At 41.2% G+C, this 22,849-nt stretch overlaps 2 protein-coding genes across 5 annotated transcripts in view; one reads left to right on the top strand and one right to left on the bottom strand.

Annotated features, from left to right (window-relative positions):
* Window positions 1–78: 78 nt before the first annotated feature.
* SENP2 (SUMO specific peptidase 2) lies at window positions 79–21,418 on the top strand. 3 transcript variants are annotated; one of them, XM_060274601.1, is made up of 17 exons: window positions 79–241; window positions 2,112–2,167; window positions 3,150–3,259; window positions 5,100–5,175; window positions 6,278–6,359; window positions 6,485–6,641; window positions 8,588–8,691; window positions 9,249–9,331; window positions 11,916–11,961; window positions 12,987–13,047; window positions 14,434–14,598; window positions 14,901–15,032; window positions 15,938–16,141; window positions 16,246–16,325; window positions 16,790–16,874; window positions 17,491–17,586; window positions 17,988–21,418. In XM_060274601.1, exons 1-17 carry the CDS (start codon window positions 225–227, stop codon window positions 18,048–18,050), a joined length of 1,617 nt encoding a protein of 538 aa, XP_060130584.1. In that variant the 5' UTR covers window positions 79–224; the 3' UTR covers window positions 18,051–21,418. The 3 variants fall into 3 exon arrangements, with proteins under 3 accessions (XP_060130584.1, XP_034989892.1, XP_060130586.1); XM_035134001.2 differs by lacking the exon at window positions 79–241 and adding an exon at window positions 406–565; XM_060274603.1 differs by lacking the exons at window positions 79–241; window positions 14,434–14,598 and adding an exon at window positions 406–565.
* The window catches only part of IGF2BP2 (insulin like growth factor 2 mRNA binding protein 2), a 53,956-nt gene continuing 52,453 nt past the window's right edge, over window positions 21,347–22,849 (bottom strand). For both annotated transcript variants that reach the window (XM_035134000.2, XM_035133999.2), the window contains one exon: window positions 21,347–22,570. In XM_035134000.2, the coding sequence (XP_034989891.1) occupies window positions 22,475–22,570 (96 nt within the window). In that variant the 3' untranslated portion in view covers window positions 21,347–22,474. The remainder of the gene's footprint in view (window positions 22,571–22,849) is intronic.

Below are 22,849 nucleotides of genomic sequence, written 5' to 3'. Positions count from 1 at the left end.
CAGCCAAATAAGTGGAGGGGAACCAGGGTGGGGAAGTCAAAGGGATCAATAAAGCCTGCGAAAAAGTGCGCGTTCTTCGCGTTTACTGGCTCTGTGGGCCCCACGCCCATGTTCTCCGCACCCGCGTGGTATAAAATAGGGTCTCCCGCTCCACCCGCCCGTCAGGCAGTAGAGACCCAGATGGAAAGACGCCTGACTGGTGCGCGAGGAGCAGGACTGCAGACATGGAGCTCGGCCCAAAGTGAGAGAATACTATGACCATGCATATGAAGCGCACACTTTGTTTTCTTTTAGTCTTATATTGAGCAGACGGCAGGTGAAGAGAAAAGTTTCGAAATATAGATATACAGTACACAGTATATAAACAGCCTCCCTTCGTAAAATCTTCGTCACTGACTGCGCGCCGGTCGCGGGAAAGTGACGCAATTCCGGGCCGGCCGCTGTGGCTGAGGCCTATGTACAAATGGCTCTCCGAGGCGCTGCGCTCCTGGCTGCTCCCTTCTCCCCCTTATCGCCGCGACGCGGAGCCTTCGCTCCCTCGGCCGCGGAAAAGGCGCTACCCCAGGTCAGAGGGGGTTTAGCTGGAGCCAGGGCCCCGAGGGGAGGGTCTGGTTAGCCTCAGGGTGGGCCGGTTGTGGCAGCCACTGGACATGCCTTCTTGCTTGCCTCTTGCTCTCCCCTTCCCGGCATGGAGCTGCGTGGCCTTCTTCGTTCTCAGAGCTGAATGAGCGAGCCTCAAAGGTCTCATGCCTCGAGCCAGGCCGCCTCTCCGAGTTGGCAATAATGCCGGACTGTGTGTTCAGCGGGGCTTTGGTTGCAAGCGCTTCGCACGTTTAAAGCACGCCCCCTCCCCCCTTAAAAAAAATCCCGGAACTTTACCCCATGGAGCTACAATTGTAGCACTTTTAACAGATTAGAATTCCCACAATTTATGGGGAGGGGGAATGTGCTTTAAAAGTATGGTGTGTACACAATGGTGTGTGTGATTTGGTGTATTGGCAACACAGGCTTGTTAGAATCTGCATATTATTGTATTAAGGTAAAGATGCCAAAGAAGAGAGCTGCAGATATTTCTGGTTTAATAGTTTTCCTTTCTAGTCTGGAAGCTAGATGAATAGCTGCAACTTCAGAAAATCTATCTTCAACTTTAGCAAAATTTTACTTATACGCTTTGTTTGTTTGTTTGTTTTTACAAACTTTCAAAATTGTTTGTGCTGCATACACATCCTTGCTAATAATGCTTAAGACACCAAGCTGTATTTAAGAGACAGACATTGGTTCTAGGTAGACCAGTATGCTTTTATTGCTGTTAGGAATGTGGATGTGGTTACTTGCTATGGCAGGGGTCAGCAAACTTTTTCAGCAGGGGGCCGGTTCACTGTCCCTCAGGCCTTGTGGGGGGCCGGACTATATTTGGAAAAAAATATGAACAAATTCCTATGCCCCACAAATAACCCAGAAATGCATTTTAAATAAAAGGACACATTCTACTCAAGTAAAAACATGCTGATTTCCAGAATGTCCGTGGGCCAGATTTAGAAGGCGATTGGCTCCCAAGCCGTAGTTTGGGGACCCTGTGCTATGGCTTTACTAAAGCATATCTTCGTTGTTTGTAAGAATAACAATGGCAGGCTTCATTCTTTCAGAAGGAAAATAGGAACCAAAGTTAAAAAGGAAACAAGTTATAACTTTCCCAATTATAGTCTGTGAGCAGACATGAAGCTTCAGATTTTTCAGAGTAAGTTTCTGATTCAAGCATGAGATGAAGCAAGTGCCCTCCAAAGTGGCCCATGCTGAACCATTCTGCTTTCTGAAGTGCCAAAGTGGATCTGAACCAGATCTTGTTTTCAGTGCACAGCCCTACTCACTGCTTTTGCCACAGGGATACAAAATGGCACGGAAATGTTGCAGATAAAGCATCATCCTATTTATTGATGTATAGTGCTCTCAAAGGGGGGGAATTTAGCTTGCAGATATGTGATCAACTATTTGATGGTCAAAAACAAAGTGACATCTGCAGCAGCTGAAAACATGGGTCTCTTGGCAACAAGTAACTCAGCTTTGCATTGAATGCCTCGTTTCCTTAAAAGTTTTATCTATTTCCTCCACAGTACTTGGTGCCATGTTGAAGACCCCGATGAGAAGCAAGCAAAAAGGCAGAAACTTGGTAATACCTGTTATATCACTTCCCATATTTTAAGCTCTTTGGCTTTTGCGTGTACCGACTCGTATATTTGAGTCAGAAGGGCTTTGTGACAGTAAGTAGCCTCAGCCAATGACTACATTCAATTTTGTAGTGCATTTTGTTTCACTTAGTTTGCTTCATCCATCAAATTGGGTTTCATTCACCCATTTTGATGCTCTATGAGGAAATAATTTCAGAAAGCTGCCGTGCCACTATAATTTATAACAGAATTTATTTATTTATTTGATTTATATAGCATCCTTTATCCAAAGATCCCAGGGTGGTGCATAATATTAATAACATAATTTATGGAGCTTAATAATTAAAAGGTAATATGCAATATAATAATAAAATAATCATAATAATAGCCCTACCCCCATTTAACAGTCCATAGATTATTTAATGGCCAGCCAGAGGATTTTATTCACTTGGTGCCTAAAGACATGTAATGATGGCACCAGGCAAGCCTCTCTGGGGAGAACATTCCACAGACAAGAAGCCACCACAGAAAAGGCATGTAGAATGGTAGCAATCCCTTTAGATACTCCTCCGTCTGACATTTAATAACCCAAACCAGTATTACCATTGACCACTGAGCCAGAATAGCCTTGGGAACTCTGACTGACATCTGCTTATAGAAAACAAAAAGTGTCCCAGACCTTGAAGTCTTGGTTTTATTAGGATACATTTTTAAGAATCTTGTATCTACCTTATGCCATTTTTGCTCCAGTTCATCTTCTGGTTAGAGCAAAAGGATGACAAGATCACTTGTTTCCATAAATATACATATTGCCATGTGTGAATGTATTCTCTGGTACCTCTTGGGCTTCTAATGCTAATGCTAGCCTTTAGCATTAGTCCATGGGAAGGGTTCTTTGGTGTTTTCACCTTATGACTACGATGCTACTTTGTACTACATGAGATTCATGAGATGCCTCCCTTTTGTCTGCTTAATTTTTCCTAGGTATTTTTGAAACACTGCATCAGGGGATTGCCTCTCTAATTAAACTACCATCCCATCTGACAACAAAGTATTTTCAGACTGGAGATTGGCATGCAGAAACTACAGACGAGGTGTGTATGCATTCTGAGAAGAGACTTACAGATTGATATGCACATTCAATCCAAATTAGATCCATTTGGCTTGGAATCAGCCTGATCCCCCCCCCCTCTTTCTTTTTCCTACTGTGATGGAACCCCTATTTGGGGACTTCTCTGGCTTTTTTAAAAAAGTATTTTTTATTAAATATTTCTTGAATTACAAAGGTGTGTGCAGTGTTTCTCATATTTTTACATGTATAATTTTTGCAAATCAGTTTCATTTGTTAAGACACTAAGAAGAAAGAGGGAAAACGAGGTAGATAGGGGGTGGGAGGGTTGATGGGGGTGGGATTAGGTGGCGATGTTTCTCTTTAGCTTAATATATGTAGGGCTTGATGTCAGCTTTGTTTGTGTAGGCTCTCCTTTATTCGCTTGTGTTCTTTTGGTGGTGAGAGAGATTGGGGTTGGCCACGGGTGTGGTTGTTCATTTGTGATTTGCTATGATGGTCTTTGTTTTCATGTGTGAGTGGGGTGGATGGGTGTTTTGGGTCAGGTTAGCCATACTGATTTGTATGCTGGCGGTAATTTTTTGTCATTATCTTGTTGGGCTGCGTGTGTGATAAAGGGGAACCATACCGGGGTGAAGGCATCCTCTTCACTTCCCTGGCTTTTTTCTGGCCCACGTAGGACCAGTCTGGATAGTTGGCCTTGGTGAAGATTTGACGTTTTCTCCCCCAAACAGTTTTTTATCTGGGCTTCTACTGAAATGAGGCTGCATTTTAAGTTGTATTTCAATCAATTGTTTTTATACCTGATGTTAGCCGCCCTGAGCCCGGTCTTGGCCGGGGAGGGCGGGGTATAAATAAACTTTGTTGTTGTTGTTGAACTACTACCCTGTTTCTCTGGAGTGGCAACACTATTGAATTCACTTGAGTGGAAAGGATTCTTAGGGATAGGCTTTCCTCTGGCACTGTACATCACAAGCTTATTTTCCCTGCACAATTTTCTTCGCGTCACCCCAGTTCCTTCAAATAAGAAATAAAGAAATAGACCTTGGCTAAGAGAGAACTCTTCTTGCAGGCCCTTAAGACGAGAGTGTAGGGCTGTATGAATGGAAGGCCATGAGAAATGCCCATGCACTCCTGGACTGCTTGGCTTTTCTTAGGTAAAACTTGCTTGATGCCCTTTTGGAGAATTGTCGGCCAAGGGGTTTGAGGCAAAAAGAGTCTCATTAATTGCCCAGTTTAAGAGAAATCATTGTGGGGGCAGAGGTTGAATTGGTGGTTCTGCTGAATGAAAAGCAGGTGTGAAAGTGATCTCTGGAGATCTGACACCTTACCATTCAATTATTAACTCAACATCTTATATCACAAAACAAAACCCCCAATTCTGCACACTCTAGGCTCTTAACATTATGGCATAGATGAATATAAATGTTGCTAATACATCTCCAAGTGTATTGTTGCACAGTAAGTGCCTGTTACTGTTTTATTCTTTCTTAAGGTACAGTATCTAATCTGAGATCAGTGTGTTCATGTATCCAGTTTTGTTACAAATGTATTAAAAGCACACCTCTTATTCTGCCAACCCATTAAGTTGCAGCCTTACACACCTGAGCCTGATGCTATTTTTCTCAAGTTACATGAGTGAAATTATTGGGGCTTGTGCATGCATGATTGTGCCCTGGTCACTGATGGCTTTAAATGGCAAAAAGAATGTGGGGATCGAGAGACTAGAAGGCAGTAATTAATGTACAGTAGTTTGTTTGTTCTAACCCAAAGTGTTGGAGGAGGCGCAGTCCAGGGAACTGTGGGTTTTGTACATTTGACATGTCTGGAAAAAGACTTATACAAATAAACATGCTTTCTTCAAGATTATTTCAAATGGATCTGGTAATTCAGATGATGAGAAGATGGAACCTTTCTCTGGGATGCAGAAATTTGAATTGGGTAAGTGACGTGTATTGTCGCTATATTTCATGTATGATTGCTTGAGCAAACTATTTCATTTTGCCTAATTTTTGCGGCAACAGAATAAAAATACTCAAAGCATTGAAGAATGTACTCTGTCTTCCTCTTTTGTTGTTCTCTCATGTAGTGGTTATACTCCCTTCATATATAGTATTTATAACTATTTTTTCACTTGTTAGGAAGTGTTGAGATATTATTGTATGGCATGGAATAACCTGCAATGATACTATCTTAGGTTGGTCTGCCTTGGTTGTTGCTTTCAGCCTGTGTGTGCATGTACAGTTGGTTCTTATTTGTCCTCTTATGTTTCTGTTCTTTTCCTCGTGGATGTGGTTACCTGTAAGTCAGACAACCTTCTGGGGGCAACCTGCCAGTGGTTAGCAGGGCTAGAGCAAAAGTTGGGCAGATGTGACAGTTACGTTTGTAAAATAGGCTACATTCCAGCAACATCAAAGTCAGAGGTTTTTATACAGAAGCACACACAATATGTCTCCATCCTCCATTCAGGCAAGCAAGAGGCATTATCACAGTGCTCAAGGACACATTTTAACTAGGTAAAAGGAGAATGCAAAGTAGGGCTTGAGAGGGTTGCGGTCTTGGAAGGGTCTTGAGGGCCTGATAGAGAGGCCTGGAGAGTTGGATTCGTCTTCTGGGCCAGAGGTTCCCCACTCCTGTTGTAAGCGGATCTGGTTATGTTGAAGGGCTTGAGCATGTTGGAGCTTTCCTTGCAAGTCATTTGCTGGCAGGGGGAACTCACACCTGTTGTCTCATATAATGGATGCCAGCCCTTCCTTGCTACTGGATTAGCTTGCAAGGAGGACGGCTTTTGCCTGCCCTCGACAACACCCACTTTCGTATGATTAGACATGCTTATGTGTGGGCATAACAGCTTGTCTCTAAAGCAGCAGGCTGGAGCCTTCAGATTATTCTACCTGAATGAGTAGGTGCTTCTAGGAGCAACCTTAAAAGGCTATAGTGTTCTGTTCCTATCTCCCAAAGGAAGTTTGGTAATCCTCTGGGATCAGCACAGCAATTGTCTATAGAATTATTTGTGGTAAATCCTCCTCCTCTTTTTTTATAGATACAAAAACTGGTTGCAGTTCCAGTTTGCATCCAAATGAAGAGATGGTAACTGATTGTCACAGAGTTAAAACCTGTCTGAGGTAAATCTTCTGTTCTTTCAATCTGCTTTGATATGCACTGATTATTATGCACTACTTGGAATTATGAGAACCTGTAAGTTTTTGTAGCATTCTTAATTATGTAATGCTTTCTTTCATCCTCCCAGGCATGAGTGTAGTGTCAGAAAGAGTAGCATGAAAAGCCATAATTCCGTTCAAGAGGACTTGCCAGCATGGAGAATTGCTACCCACAAGCATTTCTTAGAAACTTCCCCTCTAGAGACTGGAAGACATCTAAGGAAGCTTCACTGTACCGTGGAAGAGGCAAGTCCATTGGCATATATAGTACTTGTACTGCACAGCAAGCTTGTAATGTACAGAATTGCCTTGTAATAGAGAAATGGCTACAAGATATTTAAATGTGGTGTGTAATTCAGTAAGGCTGGTTATATGGTATGTTTTCATCCTTTACATTTTATTGCATCTTTTTTCTTAGAGCAGAGATTTCAGTTTGTGTAGCTGAATTTTCCCCTAGAACTCTCATGGACACCTTATATGCGTTACTTTTTTCTTGTGAGAGAGTCTTGCCAAGAGTACAAACTCACTATCTTTTTAAACACTCGTTGTTGTTGTTTAGTCGTTTAGTCGTGTCCGACTCTTCGTGACCCCATGGACCATAGCACGCCAGACACTCCTGTCTTCCACTGCCTCCCGCAGTTTGGTCAAACTCATGTTCGTAGCTTCGAGAACACTGTCCAACCATCTTGTCCTCTGTCGTCCCCTTCTCCTAGTGCCCTCAATCTTTCCCAACATCAGGGTCTTTTCCAAGGATTCTTCTCTTCTCATGAGGTGGCCAAAGTATTGGAGCCTCAGCTTCACGATCCGTCCTTCCAGGGAGCACTCAGGGCTGATTTCCTTAAGAATGGATAGGTTTGATCTTCTTGCAGTCCATGGGACTCTCAAGAGTCTCCTCCAGCACCATAATTCAAAAGCATCAATTCTTCGGCGATCAGCCTTCTTTATGGTCCAACTCTCACTTCCATACATCACTACTGGGAAAACCATAGCTTTTAAACACTCAGTTATGCCTTAATTGTTAAGTGATTTGGAGTATGCATTCTTGCTTAAGACCTGGATTCAGCTCAAGCTCTACCTTATAATTATTTGCAATAATCTGAGCAGGCACTAGGCCATCCACCAGAAATTGGTCAGTGGGCTTCCCCCCCACCCCCACCTCCATTACACTTCCGTTTTTAATAAAATATTAACTGTCCTTTCTGCTCTTCAAAAATAACTAATGTTCTTCAACTTGATTTCAGTTGCATATCAGCTACTGAATTCTCTAATATTCTCTCTGAAACAACAAGAAGCCTCAGTTTGAACCAGTGGAGTGGAGAGATGATAATTTGGGTGGCAGGTCTGGTAATCTGCCATCTGTGATCTAATTTCCTGTTACATAGGACACTGCCTTATCAGAATATTAGTTCATTTAGCTCAGTATTTTCTATACACTGACTGGCAGCAGCTCTCCAGAAAGGGAGCCTTTCATAGTCTTTCCTGTAGATGTTTGGCATTGAACCTGAGACGTTCTGTATGCCAAGCAGATGCTCTGTCACTGAGCTATGGCCCCATGTTCTTATATAACCATCCTATATGAACTGGGACGGATCAATTGGTCTTGGTCCAGTTGATCAATTGGACGGATCAGTAGCTTGGTCTATGCATGTTTGCTCAGAAATAGAGCTTTAATATTTTTCCCCAAGGGAATTTACTCCGAAATAAGATAAGATTCCTGTCCTGGGCTTTATGTACCCGAGTTCCATTTATGTGGATTGCTATTGCTTCGAATCTGTCTTTCAGAGTGATTATAGGTGGCTGGCCTGAGAACTTGCATATTGAGGCACACCGCTGGAGTATTCTTATTACTATTATTATATTGATTTATATCTCACATTTTTCCCAGTCCAGGAAATGATAAAATAGAAAAAGCTTTAAAACATAGAAGAGATGAACCATTAAAATGTAATTAAATAATATTTAAAAGAGCCATTAAAACCACAGACAACAACAATATATTTAATATATTTTGTATTTTTATCTTGCAAACCACCCTGTGATCTTCAGATGAGTTGCGGTATGCAAATTTAATAAATAATAATAATAAAATAGTATCATTGTAACATATAGGGAGTATGTTTAGAATAATGCAGGTATGAATGTCATCACCCTTTTAACGATAAATAACTTCATTATTTGTCTCTTCCTCCCAGGGAGTACAAAGAGAGGAGCGAGAAAAATACAAACAGCTGCTGGAACAGGAAAAAGAAAAATGCTATAAAAACCACTCCTCTCCCACAACAACAAAGTGCTTGGAGTAAGTCCCTAATAAAAACATTTTAATAAAGTCATAGAATGAAATAATGAAGCATTTTCTTTTGAGTAAGCTCATATGTTTCTTGGTGAGCAAGACAAAACAGATAAAGTTAATTTCAGCTTTTTGGCATTCTGGATTTGAAATATCTCTTTAATTAATGTACTTGGGCAACAATAGTGTCTTTAATATCAATGAACTATTAGGTGTTAGCATCAGTGAATAGTTGTGGTTGTGCAGAGCTACACACTGAGAGGAAGCTGCAGTTGGGAATCTGGTCACTCTCAGGTGTAGCAGGAAGCCACTTCTTCAGCCATCTTCCCAGTAGAGGCATTAGCATTTTCTTCACACAAAAAATCTCAAATAACCTAGCTAGTATGTTATCCTCCTTTCAGATCCTTTTGGGTTTACCTAACTCTGAATGATACCTTGTTTTCAGTATCAAGATGTATGTGTGCTCAGTATTCAGTATCTGTTCAATGTCATGTTGAAATTTGAGGATTCTTTTCCTTAGCTGAAAATATAATTTATCTCTGTTCTTGTGAATATGCTAAACCAAGTGTCCAGCGTGAAGTCCATCAGCCGCTAAAAACTCATCGCTGTGTAGAAATCGATGACTCTTCATTTGGCACACCAAGGAATGGTAGGTACTATACAAGCACTATACACGTACAGTGGTACCTCTACTTACGAATTTAATGCGTTCTGAATGCAAAATTGTAAGTCGAATCCCATAGGAATGCATTGGGAGAAAAAATTCGTAAGTCGAAGCAACCCTATCTAAAAATTCGTGAGTAGAAAAAATCCTATCTAAACCGCATCCAAAATGGTGGATGGAGCTCTATTCGTAAGTAGAAACATTCGTAAGTAGAGTTATTCGTAAGTAGAGGTACCACTGTACATAATTAAGTATATATTTAAATCAAACACTAACCTCTAGTTCATACACTTTCAGTCCTACCAGTTTTTCTTACTGCTATATTTCCTCCTTGTGTTGTACACTAACTTGAAAGGCTTTTGTTGATGTATTCCAGTATATTAAATTAACCTAATTTGCCACCTTAATCATTTGAAGTGATTAATACTTCAGTTAAATTATGCCATTCTTCCCGTTCATATGCTTAAAAAACCACAGCTTTCTCTGATAATTATCTGCATTCATAATGTTATAGGAACTCCTTCTAAAGCTACTTTTCCCGTAAGAGGACATATTTAAGTGATGCAATGTCTCTGAAAGTTACACTGAATTTCTGGCTAATATTTTGAAAATGGTAGAACTTAATTGTTAATTTGAAGAAGCACACAGGTGGTGTGGCAGCTTATACACACTGCAGGGGTGGAGAACCTCAGTCGCACAGGTCAAACCTGGCCTGCCAAGCCATTTCCCCTCAGCTGGTTATATCTCCTGATGTGCAGGCGGACAGGGTTCCTGCTGATGAGCAAAGATTAAGCTAGGGATAAGATAAGCCAGGTGGCGCTGTGGGTTAAATCACTGAGCCTAGGGCTTGCTGATCAGAAGGTCGGCGGTTCGAATCCCTGCAATGGGGTGAGCTCCCGTTGCTCGGTCCTAGCTCCTGCCCACCTAGCAGTTTGAAAGCACATCAAAGTGCAAGTAGATAAATAGGGACCACTCCGGTGGGAAGGTAAACGGCCTTTCCATGCACTGCTCTGGTTCGCCAGAAGCAGCTTTGTCATGCTGGCCGCATGACCCGGAAGCTGTCTGCGGACAAACGCCGGCTCCCTCGGCCTATAGAGCGAGATGAGCGCCGCAACCCCAAAGTTGGACACGACTGGACCTGATGGTCAGGGGCCCCTTTACCTTTAAGAGATTGAAAGGGGAAGGTGTGAGATTCCCCACAGCTTTTGCTAGTATCCCTCCCCCTTCCATTGAGACTGCAGCAAGAACAGGCTTAAAAGGGAAGGAAGGAGACTTCTCCCTCCACTTCCCTTTTATGCCTCATTCTGCCGTAATCCCAAAGGCTTCACACAACAGCAGAAGGTGCTGGCTTCTTTCGCTTAGGTCGCTGGTGGGATGAGGGTAGGGACAGACAAAGCTTTCTATCTCTCCATCAATAGAGAAAACAAGAGCTTTCCCCCACCTCATTGGTGTCAGAAGAGAGAGAAGGAAGCCAGCTTCCTTCCCAAGTGCTTGCTGCTACTATGGCAATGGCCAGAAAGAAGTTCTCAAAAGCAGCAGGTGCTTGGGATGTTAGGAAAACATTATTCAAGAAACAGATAAAAGTTCCTTTAAGTTAAAAAAAAAGGTTTCTAGAATTTCCTTTAGTGTGTGGGAGTGGCACTCTTGGCTTGATTGGTGTCAGCTGGAGGTGCAAATAAAGGGAGGAAGTTGCAGGCTGCAAGTTTAGCATGAAGAAAGCACACACGCTGAGTTTATACTGTGCAGGTGAGATACAGAAAGAATGCAAATAGTTGATATATTTGTAATAGAAATGCTTGTGAGACCAGTCAAGAAATAAAGAAGCTCTTGACTGAGGACTTTGACTATGACTACTGTTCTTGTTGTCCGCCTCCGGGGGAAAACTCTGCTATAAACAGTAAGATGAGGTTTTACTGCGGTGCCACCACTAGCAGAAAGCGCAGCAGAAATGTGTGGGCGGTAACCTCTAATATGGGAACCCCCGCAAGAGATTTTGGCTGTACCTGTGCCTGTCAATCACTAGGTGTCATAATGATGTCATGTGATTGACAGATGGGCAGCAGTGATTACTGGTCAGGTTTGGCTTTCAAGGCCAGTTCTGATAAAAAGCCAAAAAAAGGTCCCACTCCTGCTTTAGATGGTTATAAGAGGAGGAAGAAGAATCCTTAACGCTAAAGGTGATGTTAAAATACATTCATAAGTACAGGTACTTTGTTCTCTCCTTTTTAAAATCCACCTTGGTATAACTAGCCAATCATGCATATTTTGTTATTCACCCCCCCCAACTTATTTTATTTTTAAAAACAACTGTAAATTAGATATACATTAAGATTGGGTCTTATCGTAAGGTGGCAGAAATAGCTTATTGGTTTTTTAATTCTTGATGATATACTTGAAATAAGAAGCTGTTTCCTTGGCACTTTATTAAGAGGAGAAATTATTTACATGTGAAATGAGTATGGCAGCCAGCATTTTAAAATTTCTTTTCTAAATATGTCACTCAGTGCCATGCTAAAATTACAGTTGACTAAAATACTGTGTTCATTGCACACTTTTTTTCCCCTTAAAGGTGTGAGAAACTTTGGCCACCTGTCCTCTCAAAGAGCAGCAAACAGGTATGTGAAAACGTTGTTGCAAAAAAATTGCTGGTTTTGGGTTTGGAGTTGATTGGTTGAACATTGATGCAAGAGCACAACAATCTTTAGTCATTGTGTGCATCAGGTTTTGCTTTTACACTTTTCTCATGAGTAGTACTTAGTTGTATCAGTAACTTCTCCAAGGGGAAGTGTTAGAGCACTGATACTTAGGTGGATTTAGGGCTAACCTAGAAGCCATAAAAACAGTATATGAGCTGTTGTTAGCAATGGCTCTATTTTATTTGTTATTTCTCTCTCTCCTATAGATACATGTTTTAGGACGTAAGGAGTGATATAGGCAAAAAAAATTCTTATAACAGGAGTAAGAGGGGTACTGCTTGGGGGCAAAACCACACTGGATGTAGGCAGTGACACATCTTAGAATCATTGAATTTTAGAATTGGAGAGGATGCTGAGGGTCCAGCCCCCTGCAATACAGTAATCTCAACTAAGGAGCCATGTTAGGTGGCCCTCTAACCTCTGTGTCTTCCCAGGTTGCTAAAGCTTCTGCATCTTAATTTTGTAGAGAGAAACTAGATGAAATGATAGATAGTTCCTTGCTGTTTGTATATAATGAAAATTTACTAGGTACATTTTTTATTCTCTAGCCTTCAGTTCTGGAGCCCTTCCAAACAAAGTATCTTCACCAGCTTCCATATTAATGGGATTGTAACTGTCTAGTCAAACTTCTTTCTTATACTAAAAACTTATCACCTGGCAATGTTTATCTAGTTCTGTACTGTGCAACTTTCATTTCTGGAGAGATGAGCCACTCATCTAGGTATTATAGATGTTGCCCCATACACTTTTGCAGTTTGCTGTTCCTTCATTCTTTCTCGATCCACACAAGCATTGCTGCAACTGCTTTTCATGGGAATGAATGAGCATTGATTTTTGCAGGAATTAAATGCCAGTATGGTTTCTTCTTCATGGGAAAACTGTTTTCCCCTCTGCCTTAGCAAAACTCATCTTTCTTGCCGTGAATTAATCTTTGCTTCTTTCAGTTCAGTGACAGTAGCAGAAAGAACTCCAGAACCTAAGAAGTTAGTAGTACATAAAAAGGGGGTGAGTCACTTTTCTGTACTAGTGAAGCTTTTGTCCTTCATTGCATAATTACATTTTTCCATATGATTAATATTTTATGTATAACCTGGCTCCTAGAACAGCCTATAAGGATTAAAATACATCACAAATATACAATGTAAGATGCTAGGAGGAATATTAGAGTGTGGAGAGAGGAAGCAAGGATGTTTGCATGTCAGAGATTTCACTTCAGGTTATTTTGTTTCTTGAAATTTGTTCTGCTCTTGTCAACTTTGCTGGTTTTATTGCTCCTTATGGATTCCTGATGTCAGTTTCTGAATCTTTACAGAATACCCAGTCAGTATTGTTGAGAAACAGGGGAACCCAGGGCAGGCATCAGTGGTGGACTCTGCAGGGTGTCACATATTAATGTTGTACCTGTCTCTGACGATTGCTGATGGCTATCTGCCGGGCTGTAGAAATCAAAACAGGGACCTTTTTCATAAGCACAGCTCAGCAAACACACATTTGGTGTTTCAAATTGTATTTTTGGGGAAAGGATCTTGCAACTATAACTTGGCTGTATTACTAGATAACTAATGTGCTAAGCCTGGTCTTGTAGATTTGGAACTTAAGTAATGCATATACAGCGGTACCTTGGTTCTTGAATTTAATCCGTTCAATTCTCGAAACGGTTCGAAAACCAAGGTGCGGCTTCTGATTGGCTGCAGGAGCTTCCTGCACTCAAGCGGAAGCCGTGTCAGATGTTTGGCTTCTGAAAAACATTTGCAAACCAGAACACCTCCAGGTTTGTGGCGTTTGGGAGTCGATTTGTTCAGGAGCCAAACCATTCAACTACTAAGGTACCACTGTACTGTAAGGGGAATCCCTACTTTGGGACACAATAAAGTTTAGGGGTTCAGCTAGGTCACTCCTTCCCATACAGTGGTGCCTCACTTAACGAATGCCCTGCTTAACGAAATTTCCGCTTAACGAAAGGTTTTTTCTAGCGGAGGTTGCCTCGCTAGACAAATTCGTTTTACGAAAAATTTGTCTAGTGAATCACGGTTTCCCATAGGAATGCATTGAAATTCAATTAATGCGTTCCTATGGGCAAAAAAAAAATCAAAAAAAAATTCAATGCATTCCTATGGGATTCGCTAGACGAATTTTTTGTTATAAGAAAAGACCTGTGGAACGAATTAAATTCGTCTAGCGAGGCACCACTGTACTTGTATTTTTATTTCACATACCTCGAGTATGCAGAGATCATGTCTGTGGGAGTCCCTATTTTGCTACCAGAATGGTAGATGGAAGATACAGCTTTAGTGGAATCTTAAAGATGGCACTGGGATATATTGACCTTTCCTTTTCCATGAGCAGGCCTATCACAGACATATTTCACAATGGTACATTTTCTTTTAACAGAGTTTAAAGCATTGCTTGACAAATGATCTATCAGAGGATGTGTCACTTAGGTTAAGCCTGGGTCAGGAAGGATCATCATACGGAAGGCATTCTCTAGTTGAGACAGAAGAAGAGAAATATCTGAGCTTGGACAAGGCTACAGAGAGCCTTCCTTACCTTACAGAGGTACCATTCTTGTGGCAGGGTTGATTGGGATAAGTTCCTATCTGATGGACTATTTGACCTGAACAAATGCCACCAGTCTCTTCTGTCCTTGGTACTATGCCCATGAGCAATAACTTGTTTTTTTTATTAGCTTTTCTTCAGTATGTGACATGTTGCAAGCAAGAGCTTTAGCATCATTTTATAATCTGAGGAATTTGAGCAAACTAGAGATATCATGACTTGTCCCCACTCCTGCCCTTCGAACATGGAAAGTTTAATTTTGCCGGCTGCTCTCTACTCATGCATAACACTTGCCCTTTCAGGATATGGAGAGAGAGATAGGGAATGTGCTGAACTGCGGCGAAGACGACGAAATCCTGACTAGTGCCTTCAAGCTGAACATTACACGTGGAGACATCCAGACTCTAAGAGACCAGCAGTGGCTCAATGATGTGGTAAAATACAAGTATTCCATTCTAGTCAAAACTTCATTACTTGTGGCAAGGTCACTTGCTGTGAGGGTGGACATGAAAGCTCTTTTAAATGTTCCATCCTGGCTTGGTAGGGACTTTTGACATGATTGGGCAGGGGCGTCTGTTCTATACTGTTTGGTATAACAAAGAGGTCAATCTGGTGTTTGAATGACATTCCATGTTGCTAATGAGTGCAGGGAAATTAGCTGAAGCAGGGCTTCTAGGCATGCTGAAGATCTTTGAGGCATTTCGGCAGGGTTTTGTGTGTATTGTATATTGATGTCCTCCGGAACCTGCTGCCAGTGTCACAGTTTACGCTAGTGCTTCTGAATTAGTGCTTATTTCCTCTGCAGTTCACTTCTCAGTTCTGAAACAACCTCCCTAATTAATTGCTCTGGTTTCCGGACAGATGGCTGCAACACTTTTTGTAAGAAAAAGGATTCTATTTGTCGTGCAACATCGAAAAATTTCTAGATACACTGGTCCACATCAGTTCTGTCTGTACCATTGATATAATCTTGACACACAAGAGAAGCAAATCAAGCTTTGGAAAAAGCCTCCAGCTCCTCTAAGAGGGTGCTGTGGGGTTTTTGCAGACTTGCATGATTTGCCAGGAGGAGGCTCAGGTCACGGGGGGCCACAGGTGGGGGACATGGCAGGAGTGGAAGTACTTAGACTTGCTTTCCAAATATCCTGATCAGACCAGCAACCCAGGTAAAATGTGCAGATTTCACATGAAGTGAAGGTCTTGGCAGTTCTGGAGACACACTGCAAATTCTACAGCCCAGCAGTTTAGCTACATGATGTCATGACAGCTCCCTCCCCTTTAGTAGATAAACATCTAATCATTGCTCTTTTCTTCCTTTCATTGTTTCTTGAATTTATAGGTTATTAACTTCTATATGAACCTTCTGATGGAGAGAAATAAACAACTGGGCTTTCCAGTACTCTATGCGTTTAATACTTTCTTCTACCCCAAGCTAACTTCTGAGGGCTATAATGCGGTCAGAAGATGGACCAAGCAAGTGGACTTGTTTCAGCATGATATCATCTTAGTGCCCATTCATAACAGAGTACATTGGGCATTGGTGGTGAGCACATTGTTGGCTTTTCTCATTATTTCATTTTTAGAGGGCGAGAAGATCTGAAAGTAGCAAATGTGAGTGTTCCATTAATACTATTATTTTGATGATAGGTTATAGACATGAGGATAGAGACCATCAAATATTTTGATTCAATGGGACAAGATGGCCATGTGATATGTAAGAGATTGCTGTAAGTCGATTTTTCTAATACTAATTTACAAGTATATATTTTCCTTCTTCCCATGTTTGCTCATTTTTGCGTAAAACTCCTTCTAATTAAAGTTTCAGAGACATCATGCATTGCTAAATAAATAATCAAACACAAGCAACTGTCTGACAAACTGTCTTAATACTGCACCAACTCTTAAATTGCTCATAGATATATGGAGATGTTTACCGTACTTAACCCTTTAGAAATAGACACAAAGTTATTGTAAAACTGTATTCACTACTTAGTTTACTTCACAACTTTCTTTAATAAGCTTTCAATTTAAATAATCAAGTGAAAGTATGCTACTAAATATATATATAGCATCTTCTCATTCTGCCAGATATTGAAAAGGTTTGTGATGCAAAATTTTGCTAACTCCGTAGATTGATAAATTCTATTTCAGGAGAATCTTGACTGATCTATCTCATGCTTTTATTGAACAGGCATTTTCTGCAGGAAGAAAGCAAAGCCAAGAGAAACATGGTCATAGAAGCTTCATCATGGACACTTTACAGTGTGGAACCACATGTACGTGTGTGGTTTTACAGCTCTAATATGCATCTCAGCACATGTTCTTTAAAGTGTTGCTTTGGGTGTACTGATCCTCCCTTAAACCATCATTTATTAAGCTATGAACAAATGTTGGGTGCTCACCCATAAGTGTTGAATGCTGAACTTGTTGAAGGGTTTCCATAATGCTTTTTAAATGGGTACTCAAAGCAGCGAAGACTTAGATAAAAATAATGAAATTTTATGCTGAAGGGATTCTAACGTGAAATGCTTACTCTCTTGAATTAGGTTAATTTGGGGAAAGTTTAAAAATTTCAAGTAGAGTGGATTTCACAGAATGTATAGCTCACTTGGTAAGACTGTGGTGCTGATATGGTCTATCTACTTTCGGAACTTTCTCCTGTAGTCTTGTTTTCCGTAGAGCAAACATGTCTAATGTAGGAGAGACATGGGAAATATAGTACAGTACAATCGCATCGTACATGGGGGTTCGGTTCCACGTATCGATGACACTAACAGAGCCTCTTTAATGTTCAGTATTCTGCAGTTGCGGGGTGGGGAGCAGAAAGGAAGCAATATATATATTTATATATTTTTCTGTATTTTTCTGTTTCCTCCCTTCCCTCAATCTTAGGAAATTCCACAGCAGTTGAATGGCAGTGACTGTGGAATGTTTGTTTGTAAATATGCAGACTTCATCTCCAGGGATAAACCCATTGCATTTACACAGGTGAGTGGCCTGAAACACTTTAGGAAAGCCTAAAGTTGCTTTCCTCCTGCTTTGCCTACCTTGAGGTAGGCAGGGATTTCTTCATGGCTAGGGTCGTCATAGACCTTCTCTGTGACCCATATTTCCGTGGAGAAATGGCTGCTTATTAGTGGTGTCCCATCTTGCACAACTGCACACCTGGGACTTTGCATATCTGATTCCTTTGTTTGGATATGCTTCCATATATTCTGTTCATGACATGAGCTGATAAACCAAGCTATTGCAAAGAAATAATCTGGGGTGGTGATGGGGAGAGAATAAACATGAATGGAGTAGTAGACTTTGAGCAGTGACTCCTGCACAAAGGGGAAGTTTGCTTGTATGACTGCGTTCAGTGTTCCAAGGTGTTTTTCTTTTTGCAGCGTCACATGCCTTACTACCGCAAAAGGATGGCATGGGAGATACTCCACCAGCGATTGCTGTGAGACCATCTCAAAGTATCCTCTTGCCTGATCTCCGTTCAGAGATAGGAGGTATGCAGATGTGTCGTTCCAAACCCGAGTACTTAGTTCTGAATTTCCCTCCAAAGGGCTGAAACATGGATTAAGAAAGGGATTCTGCAGAATCAGCTTCATGGTACCAGAGTAGTGAAAGACTGTTAAAGAAAAGCGGCCTAACAATTCAATATCGGATAAACAATGAGCAACCTCAGTGACGTGAAGATGGAAAATTGCCATCTTCCCAATGGCTGTACATTACATGCTATAATTTCAAGGCACTGACTCCAATCAGGAAATATGCTATGAGCTTGTATGTCAGTTCCCAGCTCCATTTTTAGGTTAGCCTCAGCATAGTTTGCCAGCACATCCTTCCTACGGTGAGAAACACTTCCAAGATGGAGTAGGGAAGGGGTGTGCAAATGTGGCTGGGTGGGTGGGTGGGTGAACCTGTGGTATATTCCTGACCACCAGAAAAGGATATTTTGGATTGGAAGGTGGAAAACACACATGCTTCCCCCCCCCCAAAAAAAGGGATTTGTAGCGATTTTGGAAGATAGAAATTTCCTTTTGATTTGTAACAAATCCATAGCAAAAGCACTAAATGGGGAGTCATCTTTCTTTAAAGGGATTATTATTTGTATGAGACTTATTTATTTGTATTCATATATTTAAATGGAAATGTGTTGGAATCTGAAATATTTGAAGAACTAAAAATGGAAATAAATATTTATCTAGCAAATCTTCATTTGAATTTATTCATCTGATACTGTACTTCATCTGGAAAAGTTTTGAGGTAGTAGTGCTAAGGTTAAAGGAATAATGTTAATAGGTGAATGGGTAGAATTCATGTATTTTCTTTCAAACATAAGCATGACCATAACTTAATATAATTTAATGGGTAAGAGAAAACAGCTCTACTAACTTTCTTCCTACAGTATCTGCATGTCTTTAGTAGGTGGAAGCACATGTTGCATTCTGGTGAGGAGGAAAAGGAAGTGTTCACTAGCATTGCAAGCTGAATGTTAGTAAGTTGTGGTCTGACTACAGAGCACACACAGAAAACAAAACCAAAAGAAATCTAATATCCCACTTCTTTGCTATATTCATTATCTGCTTGTTAATCAGTACAGAAAGAAAAACTGGGTTTTAATGTTGTGCAGGCATAGGCAAACTCTGGCCCTCCAGATATTTTGGAACTACAATTCCCATCATCCCTAGCTAACAAGACCAGCGGTCAGGGATGATGGGAGTTGTAGTCCCAAAACATCTGGAGGGCCGGAGTTTACCTATGCCTGATGTTGTGGAATGGGAAGAGTAGAAGGAAATTGCAGTGGGCAGACTATTGTGAGGTGGTTGTAGGACAACTGGTCTGTGCCTAGTTCAAGTTTGAAGGAACCTTTTCTCTTCCCCCCCACCAAATACTGCAATCCCCCTCTCAACTCATAATGCTGTTATTTAGTGCTTTGACCAATTATTCTTGGAGGCTGGTTATATTTAACATTTTTGCAGATAGCAGTTGTGCAGTACCATTCTGGAAATTGCTCAGCCCAGTTTTGGCTATAGTTATGTTGGACAGCCTTCAAGTGTTACACACACTTCGGGTAAGAGTCCTTTATGAATACTGCATATGCAGCTATTTTGCGGTGTGCTAGAGATTTGGCGATGGCTTCCCAATGTATGTCCTGTATTGTAGAATATACAGTAGTGGATAAATTCAGGTGTGTGGCCTGTTAATTTGTAATCCTTCCTTTCCTTTAAACAGATACCTCCATGCACTACTTGTCTGTAGTTTAATTCAGAGAAGGGAAAGCTGCAACACTTCAGGCCGTGTTAAGTGGTGAAAGTTGCTTTGGTTCCTCCCCCGATATATGCCTAGAATTGAATTAGTGGTGGCTTAAACGTAAGTTTTGCGACCTGAATTTATGTTTACAAATACAGTATTTATTTAGCACTTTTTAAGTGCTCAGTGTACTTGCATGCATTCCCAGTAATCCTTACACCACAGTAAGGCTACTCAGTCTTTGCATCGCCTAAAACCACTGGGAGGCCATGCCTTAGATGTCAGCTCTTTACACACTTATCTGGGACTAAGTCCCATCAAACTCAGAGGAGCTTCCTTCTGAGTACACTTGTATAGGGTCTCTACCACACAAGCATTTAAAATACAGGCATCACCAGCTGTGGGGTAAGCACTCTTTAAAATAATAATAATAATAACCTGGCACTACCACTAATAAGCCAAAGCATATGAAATGTTCACAAGTGGGCTTTTTCCATCCACTTCCATAGGGCTCCCCCCCCCAATGTTGGGCCTCCCATCTTGTGCGAGAAGCTGTATATGGGAGCTGATGCTATAGGACAGGTTATATTTAGAGCATAATTGCCTACTGTTAGTTGGCACATAAATATGTAGCTATTATGCTACAAAAATAATCGGTTAATCCTGTAAGAGATTAGCCTCTTTGTAAACTGCTTGTTTTAGCATATGTTAATTCTTTCTATCACAGTAAGAAACAAAATGCTGTGTTTGTTTGGCCACTAGCTTGTGCTGGTTCAGTCCTGTTTCGTTTGTTGTGTGTGTGATATTCTTCTTCTAAGCTGGTTTGTTAAGAGTTTTCACCGATGTGGAAAACTAATGAAAAATGATTGCAACCTATTTTCTAAGTCCACAGTGACAAGTTAACTCAAATGATACTTTTGAAGGGTCAGTGCAATTCAAATGAGTTTGAAAGTCACCCAGGTACTTCTACAAAGCGCAGCCCTTGTTTGACCTCACAAGACTGCACAGGATCTCCTAGTTAAGGCCCGGGAGGAAGTAGATTAGGGGAGAGGGCTAGCACACCACCCACTTTCCTATTTTCCTTTTTCTGTTAAATAAAACTACTGAGGTCAGGCTCTTGTTAGCTGGATATATTTTGTTTTTCACAGAACACTGTTTGATGTAGAGAAACTGGCATTGCAGTCTGTTGGTACAATGGTATGTTCACAGAAACCAGTATAACATCCATCTGTTAGCACAGAAAACTCTAACCGTGTGTGTAACCTGTCAAACTCAGGAGTTCTGCTCCAGTGTCTCTTGCACTTCTATCCTTTATTATTATTATGTTCCAAGGCCATTTGCTCTCATCTAGCAGAAGAATAATACAGAATAGTCATCATGCAGAATGATGCTTTCTTCCACCTGGCAGCTGTCTTTTGCCTAAATTTATTTCCAACTCATTTTTATTAAAAAAATAAAAAAATGCTCCAACTCTCAGTTTTACAAGGCATACAAAATCTCAAAAAGGGACACACAAGAGCAAGGTGCTGAGGTATGAAAACACCTGAGGTAGTTTGTTTTCTTTTCTTTTTTTTTTGAAAAAAAGTTGCAATTTTCATGCCCTGGGCCAACACCATCTTGTCAATCCCATTTAAAAAATCCACTTCCCAAAGTATTGGTGGCAGCATCCTCCATGCAAAATGTACCAAGTGTGCTCAGTTTTCCTGCAAGCTGAGTGAAGGTTCCCCCCACCCTTTTTAGGAAGCCTAGGTATAACTGAAGCTTGGCATTTTGATATGCAAAGTGGAAGTTGTGGCTGGGTGGTTCTTTTTGCATCTATGATGTGTTTACTTGGAGCACTGCATTGTCTGGTGGTACAAAAGGAGAGAGTGTATGCAAAAACCAGTTTGAGATCTATGAAGCAAAGAGAAGATCATATGAGCTGGAGAAAAGAAATGCATAGAGATTCCTCTGCTAACGAGACGGTATCCCTTCCGTTGGCACATACAGGCAGCAACCCAATATGGCATGTAGCTGCCATTGGTCTTCCTAAAGTCCACCTAAATGTTGTTCACTTCGGATTACCAGAGCAAACTTTAAGTGGAATTCCAAAGTCCTCCATGCTACTTTCTGATAGAAATTCATAATGGACCAGCTTCTTTCCTTTTTAATCTAGAAAAGCCTGCTTTTTCTAAAAAACAAAATGTGACTGTTTTTTAAAAAAGAAATTAAAAACTGGAGTTAGTTTAGTTAGCTATATTAATTCTAAAATATATTAATGCTGTCCTGTACAGCAGCCCATGCACTGTGTGGGAGGAAAATGCTTTCCTAGTATGTACACACATGTACAGGAATTATTCTGAATGGGTTTGTCTGCAAAAAATTTTGCCTATGTTAGTCCAACTAAAGGGATAGCGTTTTACTGTTAGACAGACTCCATGTGGGCTGTGGTGTGAGGGAAGCAGTTCCCTGCTGGCTGAGGCCCAACCCCCTCCCACTCCCTGTGTACTGAAAGTCCTCTGCAGAGCCCCAGCTTCTTGGGCAGACTCCAATGCCTCCAGATAGTCTTTGGTTTGCTCCCTGGTCTGGTTATTCTGTCGGGTGTTGGAAGGGCTACATTCATCGGTTGTTGTTGGCTAGCCTTGGAGCCTCATTTGCTGCGCTGCGAGGCAGGGGCTCCCTGAGGGTGTTTCTGTTCCTGCTGTTTCACCTGCTGGACAATTTCCCTGATCTTGCGCTGTGCAGTCTACATGGGGAGAAAAGAACAATGATTACTAATAGAAAAAGAACAGGCAATCTCGGTATAGCTAGTGGTCAGGACATGCGGCGAGCAATCTCCCCCAAACGAAAGACCCAGGTGAGGGTCCTCTCTGGTTTCTGTGGCAAGTATTCCACTATCTTCTGCTGAGCTAACATAAACAACTGTGACGTATGTGAAAGCCCTGCTATGTGGGGACATACAGGTCAGCTTAGATGAAATTACTGCAGTGTATAGCAAGTGAATTCTCTATCTACAGCCAGCCTG

Source organism: Zootoca vivipara, chromosome 5 (genome assembly GCF_963506605.1).
Source record: "Zootoca vivipara chromosome 5, rZooViv1.1, whole genome shotgun sequence".
In the NCBI taxonomy this organism is placed as follows: Eukaryota; Metazoa; Chordata; class Lepidosauria; order Squamata; family Lacertidae; genus Zootoca; species Zootoca vivipara.
Note: the sequence above shows the minus strand (reverse complement) of the source record. Positions and strands in the feature narration are given on the sequence as shown.